The sequence below is a fragment of the Amblyomma mixtum genome, chromosome 7, assembly GCF_055824585.1.
Source record: "Amblyomma mixtum isolate Tamu chromosome 7, ASM5582458v1, whole genome shotgun sequence".
Taxonomy (NCBI): Eukaryota; Metazoa; Arthropoda; class Arachnida; order Ixodida; family Ixodidae; genus Amblyomma; species Amblyomma mixtum.
The window spans coordinates 32,133,809-32,147,556 of NC_143018.1; the positions used below are offsets into that span (position 1 = coordinate 32,133,809).

General features: G+C 47.7%; 1 protein-coding gene across 1 annotated transcript; it reads right to left on the reverse strand.

Annotated features, from left to right (window-relative positions):
- Positions 1 to 9,296: 9,296 nt before the first annotated feature.
- On the reverse strand, positions 9,297 to 12,215 carry LOC149335560 (leucyl-cystinyl aminopeptidase-like). Its single transcript, XM_089553828.1, has one exon. The coding sequence runs from the start codon at positions 12,213 to 12,215 to the stop codon at positions 9,297 to 9,299; it is 2,919 nt and encodes a 972-aa protein (XP_089409954.1).
- Between the last annotated feature and the right edge of the window lie 1,533 nt (positions 12,216 to 13,748).

Consider the following 13,748-nt stretch of genomic DNA (forward strand, 5'->3'; position numbering starts at 1 on the left):
TCGCCAGAAGTAAATGGCAGACGATGAAGGAGAACGCACGAGACACACATATGGGGGCACTAACAAATGACAGCTTATTTGTTGTTGCACTGAATAAGTAACTGCAGCTGCCGTGACCTCCAGTGTCAATAGACCTTGGTCGCCAAAGCGCCACCTAGATTTGTGAGGACATGGACCAATACGGCCTGGGCCCAAACACCTCCCTTTGTACATAGTCAATAAATGCTTCCCCACCACCACCACTCCCTCTATAGCCAGGTTGAGTTTTTGGCCCGCGCGACCGTTGCAACCGTTGCCCGTTGGCTTTGCTTGTTTCGTGAGTTGCGTCGGCCGGCTGTATTGGTGCCTCATATGCCAGCATAGGCAGTAAGAGCTACTGTGTGGTAGTGGATTGATTTCATGCATTCACACAAATACTGAAACAGCTCTTGCAATTAACGATTTTAAGGTAGCTCGTGTGTGTACTATTTTAATAGCGTGCACTGAGAATGCACGGAGTTATCACGGACGTATTGCGTCCACTCAGTATGCACGAAATAATGCACTGGATATGTCTTCTGTACCATCTGAGCTAGATATAAAACACCTGATGCATAGCCACGCATTTTTATTTGTATTGCATGGAATGCTACAACATAGCTAGTAGACATGTCGTGCATTCTGTGAGGGAAATTCTATTTTCGACTGAAAGTAACTTTCATGCGGACGGGAAGGTTTCCAATAAAAACGAATCGAATATGTTCTCCGTTCTTCACAGATTCGCCCAGCGTTGCTTCTAACATTGTTGACCAGCAGAGCGCCGCCAAAGTGAACATGCTAGGGCGTCAAAGAAAGTGTTACGAAAACCGAAGTAAACTGAGGCGCGAGGCCGTGCGCAAAGCAGCCGGACCACGATGAATCCGCCCACCACCAATAGGGGGCCTGTTCTCTGGCCAGTCCGCCTCCATGCCAACCATGCGAACACCCCCCGCACCAGCATGTTTTGCAGACCACGGCCGCACGGAACGTAACGAAAGAGGGAATTGGCGTGCGTAATACGCAGCTAACGGGAGGCACAAGAGCTTTCACAGCCATGTCAAAGGCACCCCGTCCTTAACAATTAACGGCCATTGTTGCTGCCGTAGCGTTCTTGCCTTTTGACCTTTTGTTCAAGAATAGGTCGCGGTAGACGATTGTAGCAGGGAGTGAATGCTTACTGTTTAACGTAAGCAAACGACCTTTGTGTGACAACTGTTCGCCTCCACTCCGCTTTATAGCCGAACTTACGTATAAACAGCTCACGGCATGTCTCTTTCATGCGTAATAAAGCATGTTTTAAAATAACGGGATCAAATCGTATTAAGCTTTCCTTCTTGAGTTTCTCGCATCCTATTCAGCAAGAGTGACACTTTATTTGGTGTTTGCACCTATCTTTCGTGATATTATCCGAAAATTTTCAGATTTTTCTTGGCATGTAAAAGCCAACGCTTCCTTACGGTGTAGTGGCGAAGAAAACAACCCTCGGAGCCTCTCGCCCATACAGCTAATATACCCTCTCGCCCATGTGGGTGGTATGGTGGCTCCATCTGGAGCCGGCACTGCCGACTGCCTAGGAGATGAACATAGCCTCCGAGATCAGCACCCACTTTCCCAGAAATTAACTATAAAACGACTTCGAAGGACCATTGAGAGCGATTACGAAGAAATAGGATTTTGCTTGTGCACAAACCTAAGGGGCAGGAACATGGAGGCTAGCGAAAATGGTGCATCTTAAAATCGAGACAACGCAGGAGGAACTGAAAGAAAATGGTCAAGTTCAGAGACAAGAGAGAGCACAGTGGATGAGGGAACGAATAAGGGTTAAAGACACCTGCCGATACCTTGTTCGCCAGCCTGCTCCCAGCATCAAGACCCAATCATAAAGCCTGCTTAAAAGTCAAAGATCAACTGTGCTTTCTGACCAATTGCCACATCAAATGAACGATCTATCCCCGCGAAAAACAAAAAAAAAGCGTCGGAAATAGAAAATCGTAGTCGCATGTTTACGGGCTCTGCCTGTTGTCTTTGGGTGGCATGATACACAACATGATCTTTTATTATCAATATCTTAAGAACTGTCTGCAGTGTGTAGACATGTGGTGGCTTTTGACACCAAGGTACCGGTCGCAAATATTCTGAAACAGCCTCGGGAGATTGCCTTGGTATATACTCCTACGCTTCTTTATCCTTTTCTCCTCCCCTTTTTGGCTGCCGACCCCTTCCTCACGGCACGGTCCAAGTATAAACCCATAGTGAGAAGCTAATGGTACTTTGCTTTTTTCGTAGCTGTCTCGTAGCTGTCTCTATTTTCCTTTGTTTTGCCAATGTTCGCTGTCTGCCAGGCGCTGCCACTCAAGCCCTTTGAGGCTTTGGTAGGCCTGATTTATGTTGTCTGACAATTGACATGAATAAAAGTTCTATCTATCTATCTATCTACCTATCTATCTATCTAACTCCGTGATCATTGCGGGGCGCGGGAGGAGGGGGGGGGGGGGGGGGGGAGTATACGTTTTTAAGATAGCCATCGTCGCGTCGCTTCAGCGGACATGGTTGCGGCGACATTTATCTTTTTTCATTATTTCCTCTCACACCTCTTTCAACTCTCTTCTTTGGCTCTCACGGTTGTGTTTTAGGGTAAATGTTCCGCTCACAGAGGACTTACTACGGCAGCTAATTGAACTATTATATACTCCTTTGCACCTGACTTTATACTATATTTCCGCAGAATATGTCCGTTCCTTTCAAAAATTTCTTGCAGAAAATTTTTGGGGCATATTTTCTTGTAAAAAGGCATTCATGATGCCGAGGTGATTATATTTCACTGCACGAGGAAGCTCATTTCAAATGCAGTACTCCCCATCGCAGCCTAATATTAGAGATTTGTGTTCCAGAGTTAATGCGTCAAAGGAGTCAGTGGTGACTGATTTCAAGCGATATTTTTATCGCATACAAAACATTCGAGCCAAATGTCCTGCAGCTGGCTTTGAATGTTTACAGATTACCTATGTCTTGGCCCCTGTAGTAAATAAGAGGTGTGCCTTGACCTTCCCTCTCTTTTGGTGTTCAGTTGGAAGTACAAAAAGAAATGAAAATGAAGATGTCACCCTTGCAAGCAAGGAGGGAGCCTTGAAAAGCTTTGCTGTCGACAGCATTCCTTATAGGCCACGACGTCATAAACACAAAAAAAGCGTATGAAAGCAATTACACCTTTAAGCTTGAAAAATATAAGGTGCTCCAAGTGTAGTTTGAGTCAAGTTCACACAAGCGACTCAGAGGAAATTTTTAATCTAGTAAACCTTGTTGAAGTTTAAACGGCGTCCATGGTAAAAGATTAGCTAGCCGTACATCGTAGCTAATCTACTAGCTAGTACATATTTGTATCCTCTCGGCTGACAGCAGCTGACCGCGGTTTTCAGGGCATTACAAGTTGCAGAGAGAGCCGCTTTCGTAACCGGTAATTCAATACGGCGAACAGAAAGCAGCGTCGATCGGGAGCCTTTTTTTTTATATAAACCCTGAGGCACTTGCGCATCCGCACTGCCTTTGATTGCTTTTCTGCACTGAAAGAGGCATTGCAACAATTTTTTTTTTCACTGGTCAGAAGGTTTCTCATGCGTTCCAGACACCAGATCAAAAGTTATCAATGAGATCGAAGCATGCAAACAGAAGACAGCGCATTACGAACACGAAATGGAAGCTGGCATGTCATTTCCTTGCTGGGAGGAGCCGCACATTTTGCGACGGGTTAGGGTAGGCGAGGTTTTGTTCTCGTCGCTGTTCTTAATAACGTGACAAAACTTCATGTACCCCAACGGGCTCCGTACATTTGCACCCTGCATGCTCATTGTCTGAACAGCTTTTCTATATTGATGGGGGCGAAATACATGAAGAACGTTTGTTCCTCAGAAAAACTGCCCGTACTTCCAGTAGTACATGCGTAACTGTCCATGGCTGTACAGACTTCTTTCAGCTGTATACAACAATAAATTTCTGAAATACTCACTTGGTAACTGCTGTGTGCATTCGCTCCTCGGGGCGACAATGAGGCCTTTCGTCTCGGCGCACCCAAATTCCAAGCGGGGTTCACAGCATGTCGCTGCACACTGAACAGAGAGCGGCGTTTAGTGCATGCGCGTCAATTGCATCAAAGGAGAGTTCAACGCTGCTTACCCCTGTACACGGCGATTATTATACGGTCTTTTGTGTCCCGCAAGGTGCACGTGAAAAAAAAGCCAACGAACGAGGGGCCGCGGTATCCAGAAAACTGATGCGTCACACACTCACCGCCAGGTCGGCGCGGTGAAAGGGCAGCTGCCAACGTTTGTGTGATGCGCTGAGAATGAATGGCCAGTCGCCGAACCCGCATGTATTGTCGGCTTGAGTGATACGTTCAGTGCAGCATGTAGCTGTTCTGGTCGATAAGTCCATTCCCTTGTACCACGGCAAACGCGTGTAAAGGAGCGGGCGGTGAGTTGGCGGCTGCGGGTATGGGTTGACGCGATACGCACCGCCATGTTTGTCCAGCGTAACTAGGCCTGTCGCAGACTGGCGGCGCGAACAAACTGGCTGCTTTAGAGGCAGAGTCTGCGCAGTGCATTGCTACGCAAAGCGGCGGCGATCCCGTGTTTTGTGCCATGGCAAACGTACGAGAAGCAGCAAGAGCAGCGGCGAGAAGCGAACAAGCAGTGACGAGGAAGCCAGCGTCGTCATTTGCCCGCGCAGCAGACCGGCAGCTGCCACTAGGCGGCGGGCAGACGCTAAAGAGTTCTTAAAATCTTTTGGGTTCTGAAATATTCAAGCCGACGTACTTCTGTTTGCAGAAGCAGTAACATTATCTGTATGCTCTATTTTACTTCTTGGTTTCGTGACGGCAGCAACACAAGCGAGATTTCCTCATTTTGTCTGCTTACTGCTGGTTCCAATATTTTATGGTAAGCAGTTTAAAAGCCGACTGCAGACATTTATACTCCTATTCGGGCTAATTTATGTTTACAGTGTAGACCCGCCGTGCACGCTCAGCGGTTATGTCATTCGGCTGCCGAGCACGAGGACGCGGAAATAAAACTCGATCGCACTGGCTGCGTATCAGGGAGGCTAAATGCAAAAATCGCTCGTGTTCTCTGCTATGCCAGTGCACGTGAATGAACCACCAGTGATTAAAATTATTCCGGAGCCTACCACTAGGCGGCGCCTCTTACTCCATTATTTCACTTCTTCCTTCATTCCTTTCGGCAAAGCGCAGTGGACGTGTGCAACTAGAGTTAGCCAGTTTTTATCCCTTTCCTTTCTTCCTCAACAACGTTTTACATAGCTTCCTTGTACTCTCTACAATACTCGCCACTTCGCATCCTTTTTTTTCTAAGTTTCATGTGGAACGCCGTGCACGAGATGGGGAAATAGTGGGTACCGATCACTGAGGTGGCACGTGGTTGCCTTTTGATGCGTTAGCATTACAACTCCAATTAGCACAAAAAGTGTCCGGTGTTGGCGGCATGTGAAGCCTTGAGAATGAGGAGGCAAAGTGGAGAGACGGAAGGACGGTAGTGAAAGGGGAAGAGAGAGAACAGAGGGAAAAATTTACGGATGCCACTTAAAACTTAGGTGCTTTGAGTGCGAGATCATTTTTTTTTTGTTCACGTTTTCGCAGCTGCGCTGTCGGCGCAGGAGCTGCAGCGCCTTGCCAACGAGGACTGCCGTTCGAGGCAGCTGCAGCCCGGCCACTCCTTCGTCCACTGGCATGCCGTGGCCAACGTCACCTCGTACTACTACCGCTGCGACTACGACACAGGCGTCAAGACCGACTGCGCCGACGGCAAGCGCGTCGACGGTACTCGAGACGTCGTGTGCCAAGTGCTTGCCGACGGTAAGGGTGACGTCACAGAGTACTCCCGGGCGCTATTCCACTGCTTTGGTCCTAGGGGCTCTCATATCCTTCTACTTTTAACCTCCTCTCTGGGGCTACTCCCGTCGCTATTTTAAGGCGATAGATGTTCACGACGTGTTTCCTCGTTTTTGTGGTGATGGCGTATTGCTACGCCACCTTCAGTGACATCACGTATGCCGTCACTACAATATTCTTTGACAGCAGCCACCGTTTAATATTCCGAACAAGGTACCGTGACATTTGACAGCATGGTGACGCAATGAGCACTTTTCCAGGAAACAAAGTTAATAATCAATAAACAATATTATGTTCACCGCCACATGCAGCGATCACTGAATAGAACATTATACAACGGTAAACGTTCTGCGAGCTTTTTTGTTTTTAAAAAATATATTCTAGACCTTTTCGTCATTATTCTTTCTTTTCAATTGATTTTAAACGTAATAAAGCGTTGCTGGAACAGGCTTACTGTCACTTTCATTAGTGCGTAGTATACTCCTTGCCCAGCACACTTAAAGCTCAAGAAGGATGGTTAATCGACTCAACATGCTTAGCAAGTTAACCCAGGGTACTGCCGACTCGAAGGTTAGTGGCTATGTAAAATCCAAAATTTCCCATCGCAGACGCTGATGTCAAACGAAATGTTTCTCAAGGTATTCTGTCATCGAACTGTGTTCTACAGCAGAACCTCTTTTGCCCTATAGATAACTGCATGAACTTATACGACATCGATAGCGAGTGTTGCGTTGATTTACGTCATACTGTGCCCCTAGTCGGCTATTTTATTGGCTTGAAAACGATAATGAGGTGCGCAGCCGCGTTTGAAGTGCAGTGAGGGAGTGCCTCAGCATCCGAGAAAATAACCAGGTTATCGGATCAGTCACCATCGCAACACTAAAAGAAAACAATTTCCATATCTTAACCTCAAATGTTCTCAACTTTTATCTTTATCAACTAGGAAAAAAATTAATTCGGTTTTCAACAGCTTTTTTGTCTTTGTCGACAAAGATGAAGTTCACCACCGCGTCCTCAGAACGTTTCCGAGCCTTTGCTCTAATGCTTGCAATACTCAAGGTCGTGTTAGTATACAAGTTCATTCAAATAGGACCAGTGGGCGGTACCATTGGTAGACAGATTGTGGACCACCTAATTGGTGTAGAATGTTCAAACTAGTATTGAGCGATTTAGCACGTCGCGTAGCAAGAGATTACTAGTCGAATCAGAGCGTAGCATGTAGTACGGATTCGCACCGACGACCTTTGGTTCCCCAAACCATGACTTCTTAAACATCCATTACGGCTGAACTCTTTTACGCAGGACATTCGAAGTGGTGCCAAACGATTTGTCTTCTTGCGCTGTATACGCTGGCATAAAAAAGTATATATCCGTATATAACGAAAAATTTGTACCGGATATAGCGAAGATGGCTAACAACGCAATATTCGTTCGCTGTCGCTACCTCTCGGTATTCATACGCTGCCTCAGCGTTTTGCTCTTTTTCTTCACCGCTGCCCCCATGGCTTCTCATCCGGAGCTTTCTTCACTGCTTTCAGACTGCCACTACGCTCGAAAGCAGAAAAGTGTCACGCAACAGGATCCTATTCTACCTAGGCAAAGCCGTGACCACGCGCTATACATTGTACCCCTATCGTATCTTGGTGAGGCTTCTAGAGCCTCATCCTCTGAGCCTCATTCCCAGATCAATACCGTTTCTCTGTTGTAGCATGAGCGTGTCAGTCTAGCAATAACCGAGCCGCAAGGAACACCAACTCGCTCAATTCTTGCAAGCACTTTTCTCTTTGTTCATAGACGTTTCGGTGCGTGTAGAATTGTTGCGCGTGCATCTGTGTATGTTTACCGACGCGCATCGAACTAGAGACATTGGTCTGGCTCTTCCTCTTCTTTTTTTTTCAGAAACCAGGCACCAAGGTGTAAATGTGTAACCATGCAAAGACCTTGCTTGCTGATTTGTAGTTTCACTTCTTACGGCAAAAAAAAAAAGTCCAAGCGAAAAAGGTCTTGCTAGGAACTAACAGTGCGGCAGCCTTTGAAGCCCGTTCAAAGGAGCATTTCATTTTTAATACCTTTTTTCCGGTTAGTTATGTGCAGTATCACCAGCAAGTAAAACATGGCGACAAAGGGCGTATCACAAGTGCTTTTTTTTAACCATGGTTACTTATAATCTTCATTCGGTTTTTATGAATATTTGTCAGCACCCACTTTTATTTTGGCAAAGTCCCCCTCCCCCCCTCCCCCCCCCCCCCCCCCCTTACGGATATGCTCCGTTTATCTTCTCAGAATAACAACAATATGAAGCCGATATTTCTTTCTGTTCGCAGGTGCTGTGGATCCGTATGAGTTCAGAGGGCGGTGCCAATGCACGTGCACAACAGGAAACAACACAACTGTCGTCGACCACATGCCTTGAAATAAAAACATTGTGAAGCCAGTATCTCATTCCCTCTGTAATTTGTTAGCAACGACACGAGCAACTTTCGCGGGTTTAGCAACTTTTTTATCTAGTACAAGCCGCAGGTAATGCTACTGATATAGTCGCGCCTTGTGCTGATAAAAGCACGTTTTCTGTTGTCTTTGATATCATTCACGTCATGCTTGAAGGCGCAGCCACAGTGGAAGGCGCAATTTACTGCCAGCTACTTAGCAAAGCGAACGAAAGCCGGGTTTATGCTCTTTTGCAAAATAGTGGTCTATATCGGATTACTAAAGTTGCCTTAAAGAAAACAATGCTAGGTAGGAGCCAAAAGCTCACGTTGCACTAATAATGCTTTCACTTGCCAAGCCCCCACAAGTAATCTATACCACTACCTGTGGGAGTACGATCCGCTAGCCACTAACCTAACCGAAAGCAGAGGCAGATAAACCGGTCGAAGCGGAGTCCAGAGGACTACTGGACCCCAAGGGGTTCTGCCTGGGTACTACAAGAGCAGCCATCAAAGAACTAATAATAATAAATGTTTGTTCCTCCTCCTTAGAACGAAAATCCGTGGTCTGCTAAAACATGTGCGGACTTTTGCAAATGTAGCTGTTACTTTCTGAAGTAGTGGGCTAATATGGGGCACAGGGGAAATATTAAGACATTTGTAAAAAAAAAAAAGGCAGACTGCAACTTCATCACTTTAATGCTTTTTTTGTTTGCACTGGACGTTTCCCACTTGTTCAAGCATTTTCTTTTACACTGTACAAAAACTACGGCCCCAGCAAAGCGTTCTGCAACTGCTAACTGCGCAGAACTTCTTTCACAGCTTTGATAACGTAAAGCTGCACAAGTAAAGGCATTCTGTGCTCATCAAGTCTGACGTGGGCTTCTTTTGCGTGGGCTCAAGCAACGAACGACACAGACATTCAAACCGCGGCTACACTTGAAACGATGGCATCAGGCCGCCAAAGCTTTCAGCAGCGCCGAATCATGATCCCTGTGCCAGGCAGTGTAATGCTTTCGCTGTTCCACAGCAAGCGTGAAGGCTTCCGACAGGAGCTGGTTGTTGGTCGTAGTTGCCAGTGCCGCCGTGAGCAGGCTGACCTCGTGCGTCGTCTTGGCGTTCATGGACACCATGCTGAATAGAGTGTCACGAACGTTCTTCTCGATGACTCCAGACTCGTTGTTCTCCACCGCTTGCCACTTGGACAGAAGGAACTCCAGCATCACTTCACTCGCGGTCTTGGAAGCCGCCAAGTTGTGCAGAACAAAGAGGCGGTGGTCCTTGAGCACGGACGATACCATAGTCTCGTTGAGGAGCTTCCACACTCTGGAAGTATCCGAAGTGCAGCTCAGCCCTTGCAGAACAGCGTCCAGAGGTACATTCGAGTGTTCCAAAGTGAATGTAGAGAACAGCTTAGCCCATAACATGTCCCAGAGTTCGATGGTACCGTGGAGTATGGCGGCGCACAAAAGTTTCCCGTCAGGCAGCGGGGCTCCGATCACTGTCTTTTTCTGGCCAGTCATGTAGCCGTTCATAACCTCCCGGGCAATCTTGAGGCACTGCGGCTCACCGTACCAGCAAGCTCTTTCCATGATCTTCTTCTGAAATGTTCTAGAGTAAGTGTGTGCCTTCTCCTTTATGATGCGCCCAACAATGTTCTCCAGCAGCCTGTGGTTGTAAGAGCGCCACATCTTCTCGAACTCACTTTGAAGAAGCATCGTGTCGAAGTTTGACGCGATGTCCTCGTAGGCAGCCCAAATGTTGTGATCGGTCTCGTTCTTCACGTGCTGCGCTGCCACAAAAAAGTTGGTGTATGGCGTCACTCCCGCGTCGGCCAGCTTGAAGATGTCGTCTAACAAACGGACTTTGGTGGCGGCGTCGAAGAAACTGGCGTTTTGAAGGGTGTTGATGATCGCAGTCCACTCAGTCGGTTCATAATTCACTCTGTAGTAGCCGAGGCCTTTGTAGTTGAACAGAACTATGTCATCGTCTGTGGCGTTCAGGAAGAAATTGAGTTCAGACTGTAGTAACCACAGCTTGCCTTCACTAATATGGCCCGTACTCTTGTAGACGATGTAGTGCAACGGAATCTGCCACGACTGGTTGAAGCACTTGACGCCCCCATAACATACAGACATCTGAGACAACCTCCTAAAGCCTGGTCGATGAGCGTACTTCTTCACAGTAATGAGAGGATATCCGATGTTGTTAATCCATGCCTCCATTTTGTCCGCGATGTCCGATGAGCCATTCTGGAGCCGGAAAGCGAGCAGGAAGTCCTTGACTCCTGTAGCCCGGTGGCGAGTATTGTTCAGGAAGGCGGCAGCCGACTTCACGAAATTTTCCACCGAGAAACTCTTCAATATGACGTCCATGATCATTTCCGATTTCCGCATCAGCGGATGGTCGCAAAGCCCAGGCAGCCACTTGCGAGGCCGCGCAAGCCTTTTCTTCACATCTTCGGCCCGCAGGACATCGGCTACCCTTTTGGCAAAGTAACTTTCAGACACTTCTTGCTTGAACATATCGTGTAGCACCAGTCGCTGGAAGACAAAAGCGAGTCCTTCAAACATCCAGATGTCATCCCAGTGTCGCGAGGAGACAAGGTTTCCAAACCACTGATGTGTCACTACGTGAGCTAGCCGCGAAATTATCGCCTCCCGCCTTTCCAAGTTCGCGGATTCTTCGTCGTAAGCCACTGCAGGCGCGCCGAGAATTATCAGTCCCCAGTCTGGAAATATGCTTTCTTTTGAGTCCGGAATGGCGATAATGTTGATTTTTTGAAACGGTAGCGGCACCTTCAGCAAGCGGCCCATGTAATCAAACATTTTGACGAAAGACTTGAGGGCTAGGTCCAGATACGGCAGGTCATACTGAATGGCGAACAGCTTCGAAAAGCCGTCGTTTATCATATCGAAGCCAGAGAGTACGGCAAAGGAGAGCTGAGACGGTGAGATGGGCACCGACATTTCGAAGTAGTCCCTGCGTTCGTTCTTGGCCGTCACTGTAGTGTTCTTCAACTCCCAAGTCGACAGGGCTTCATGTTCACTGTTGCGGACAACGGACAAGTTGAAAGTTGCTCTAAGACCGGCTTCGTCGAAGCAAGGAAAAGCGTACCTTGCCTTGCCGTATAGCAGGTGAGCGGCCATAACTTTGCTCACTTTACCGCCTTCTCTGGTGTAGTTCCTGACCACCAGACCAGCATTGTCCGCTCGGAAGTTCCCACTGAAGGTTGCCGTCAGGTTGTACACCGTACCGCTGACAAGCTCGAAGCCCAAGTCAAACACGACTGTGTCCAGGAGCTCCGGCTGGGAAGGGCGCTGCTTGATGACTACGTTGCTGATCTTCTGATTGCCCGAGAACGTGCTGATGTTAGCCTCGTGAACAGTGAGGTTCACGGCGTGGGCTGTGACAGTAGTGGAACCTCTCTCAACGCAGTCGACGACCACGTTGATCCTGCCACGGTAGGCTCCGCCTACCTCGAAGTTGCTAGCGTTGAGCTCGAGGTCGTAGTGGACGGGGACTACGTTCTTCGGCAGCGCGGTGCGTTGTTCGATCTGCGAAGACACGCTTCCCTGGACGAGTCTCGAGTCCAGAGACGGTGCGGACCGAGGCACAACTTTCGTGGTGTTCTTTGACTTCTGTCGGTTCGGCACCGCGAAGAATGACATGAGGAGTACGAAGCTGACCAGGCAGGCGAACAAGACGAAATTTCGCACCTCATGGTCGGCGCTGTTTGTGGACCCTTGCGCGTTGCCGGACAGTCCGAAAGGCAGTCGGTCGAGAATTCGCCGCCGCCTCGGCTCAGGGGGCGGAGGCGGCTCCGGAAGGAGACCTTCGAGTAGCGTCTGGCTGTGGCTCTGCCTCTGCATTTCATCTCATGTCGTCTTCTTTCTCTTTTGCCATATTTCAGTTGGTTCGTACTGATTCTAGATAGCTTGAACACAGAGGAGGCACTGTCTCCTCCATGAAGCCTTTATCATCATCGTCATCAACAACGACGAATATGATGATGGCGATGTTGGTGAATCAACCGGAACATGGAGTAACGAAATTATTAGGTTATCACATTTCGCTACAGAATTGATAGGTTATTTTTAAATTGGAAAACAAAGTAGGTCCTTTTAATTCTGTTTTATCAATGCCTAAACCTGCGTTGCTCAGTGTGCGATGTAAGATTTAGAGTTTACTGGCGTACAGTTCGTATACTTTTCGCTGTAATTGTTTTCGTAGAATTCTTCGCTGCAAGGCATGCCGTTGTTGTTTTGCGACACTTTTTATGCGAAGCATACTACTTTAGCTACCACTTCAGCCCTTCACCGTGGTTATGCGCCTCCAAATCACGTGATACATGACGTCACACCACGTGACACGATGACGTCACGACAGTAGAGAAACGGGGGTCCACCTCGCGCCGTCGCTGTGGTTGTGCGCCTCCAAATCACGTGATACATGACGTCACACCACGTGACACGATGACGTCACGACAGTGGAGAAACGGGGGCCCACCTCGCGCCGTCGCTGTGGTTGTGCGCCTCCAAATCACGTGTTACATGATGTCACACCACGTGACACGGTGACGTCACGACAGTGGAGAAACGGGGGCCCACCTCGCGCCGTCGCTGTGGTTCTGTGCCTCCAAATCACGTGACACGATGATGCCACACCACGTGACACGATGACATCACGACAATGGAGAAACGGGGGCCCACCTCGCGCCGTCGCTGTGGTTGTGCGCCTCCAAATTACGCGACACGATGATGCTTCGCATTCTCCAGGCTTAACCAAGTTAAGCCTCAGCCATTTTTTTTTACAAGGCAAAGCGTCGAAAACTTGAGCGAAAGAGCCTTTTCCTGGCGTTACGACCCTTTTCTTTCCGTTACTAGCCTTTAGCTGCCATACCTGTCAAAAAAGGCTTATAAATTCAGTTCCAAGTCAAATACATTGTGAGTATTCAAAGCTCCAGCTTGAGCAAGTCGGGTACTTTACTTTTGCAATTTTTTTCTGGTCATGGAGTTTGTAGAAGAAGTAAATTCTTTCACGCTGAGAAGCTTACCTTCTGTGAGATTTAATTTCCGGACCTTCATTTTTTCGTCAAGGAGCATGTTACATAAGTAATGCCAGCGCCAGGTTTCATGAATGGCATTTGCGAAGCGAGTTATGCAGTGCAGTTATGCATCACAGTGTATTGTTCTTTTCATTAAAAATCTATATCTGATAAAACACAGCATTTAAGAGTAGCGAACCAAACGGGTGGTTACGACTCAACTCTTACCTTACTTGACTTAACACCCAACTAAGCAAAAAACATTCTTTATTCACAACCCATGTGTCAAAGAAAAATTTAAAGGTAGACATTTGACTTCTCCGTCATTGTCCAAGAATACATCCTCCATTGCGTTCAG

Bases quoted from the DNA above. Each gene is read 5' to 3' on its own strand.
- LOC149335560 (XM_089553828.1), bottom strand. From the start codon at position 12,215: ATGCAGAGGCAGAGCCACAGCCAGACGCTACTCGAAGGTCTCCTTCCG.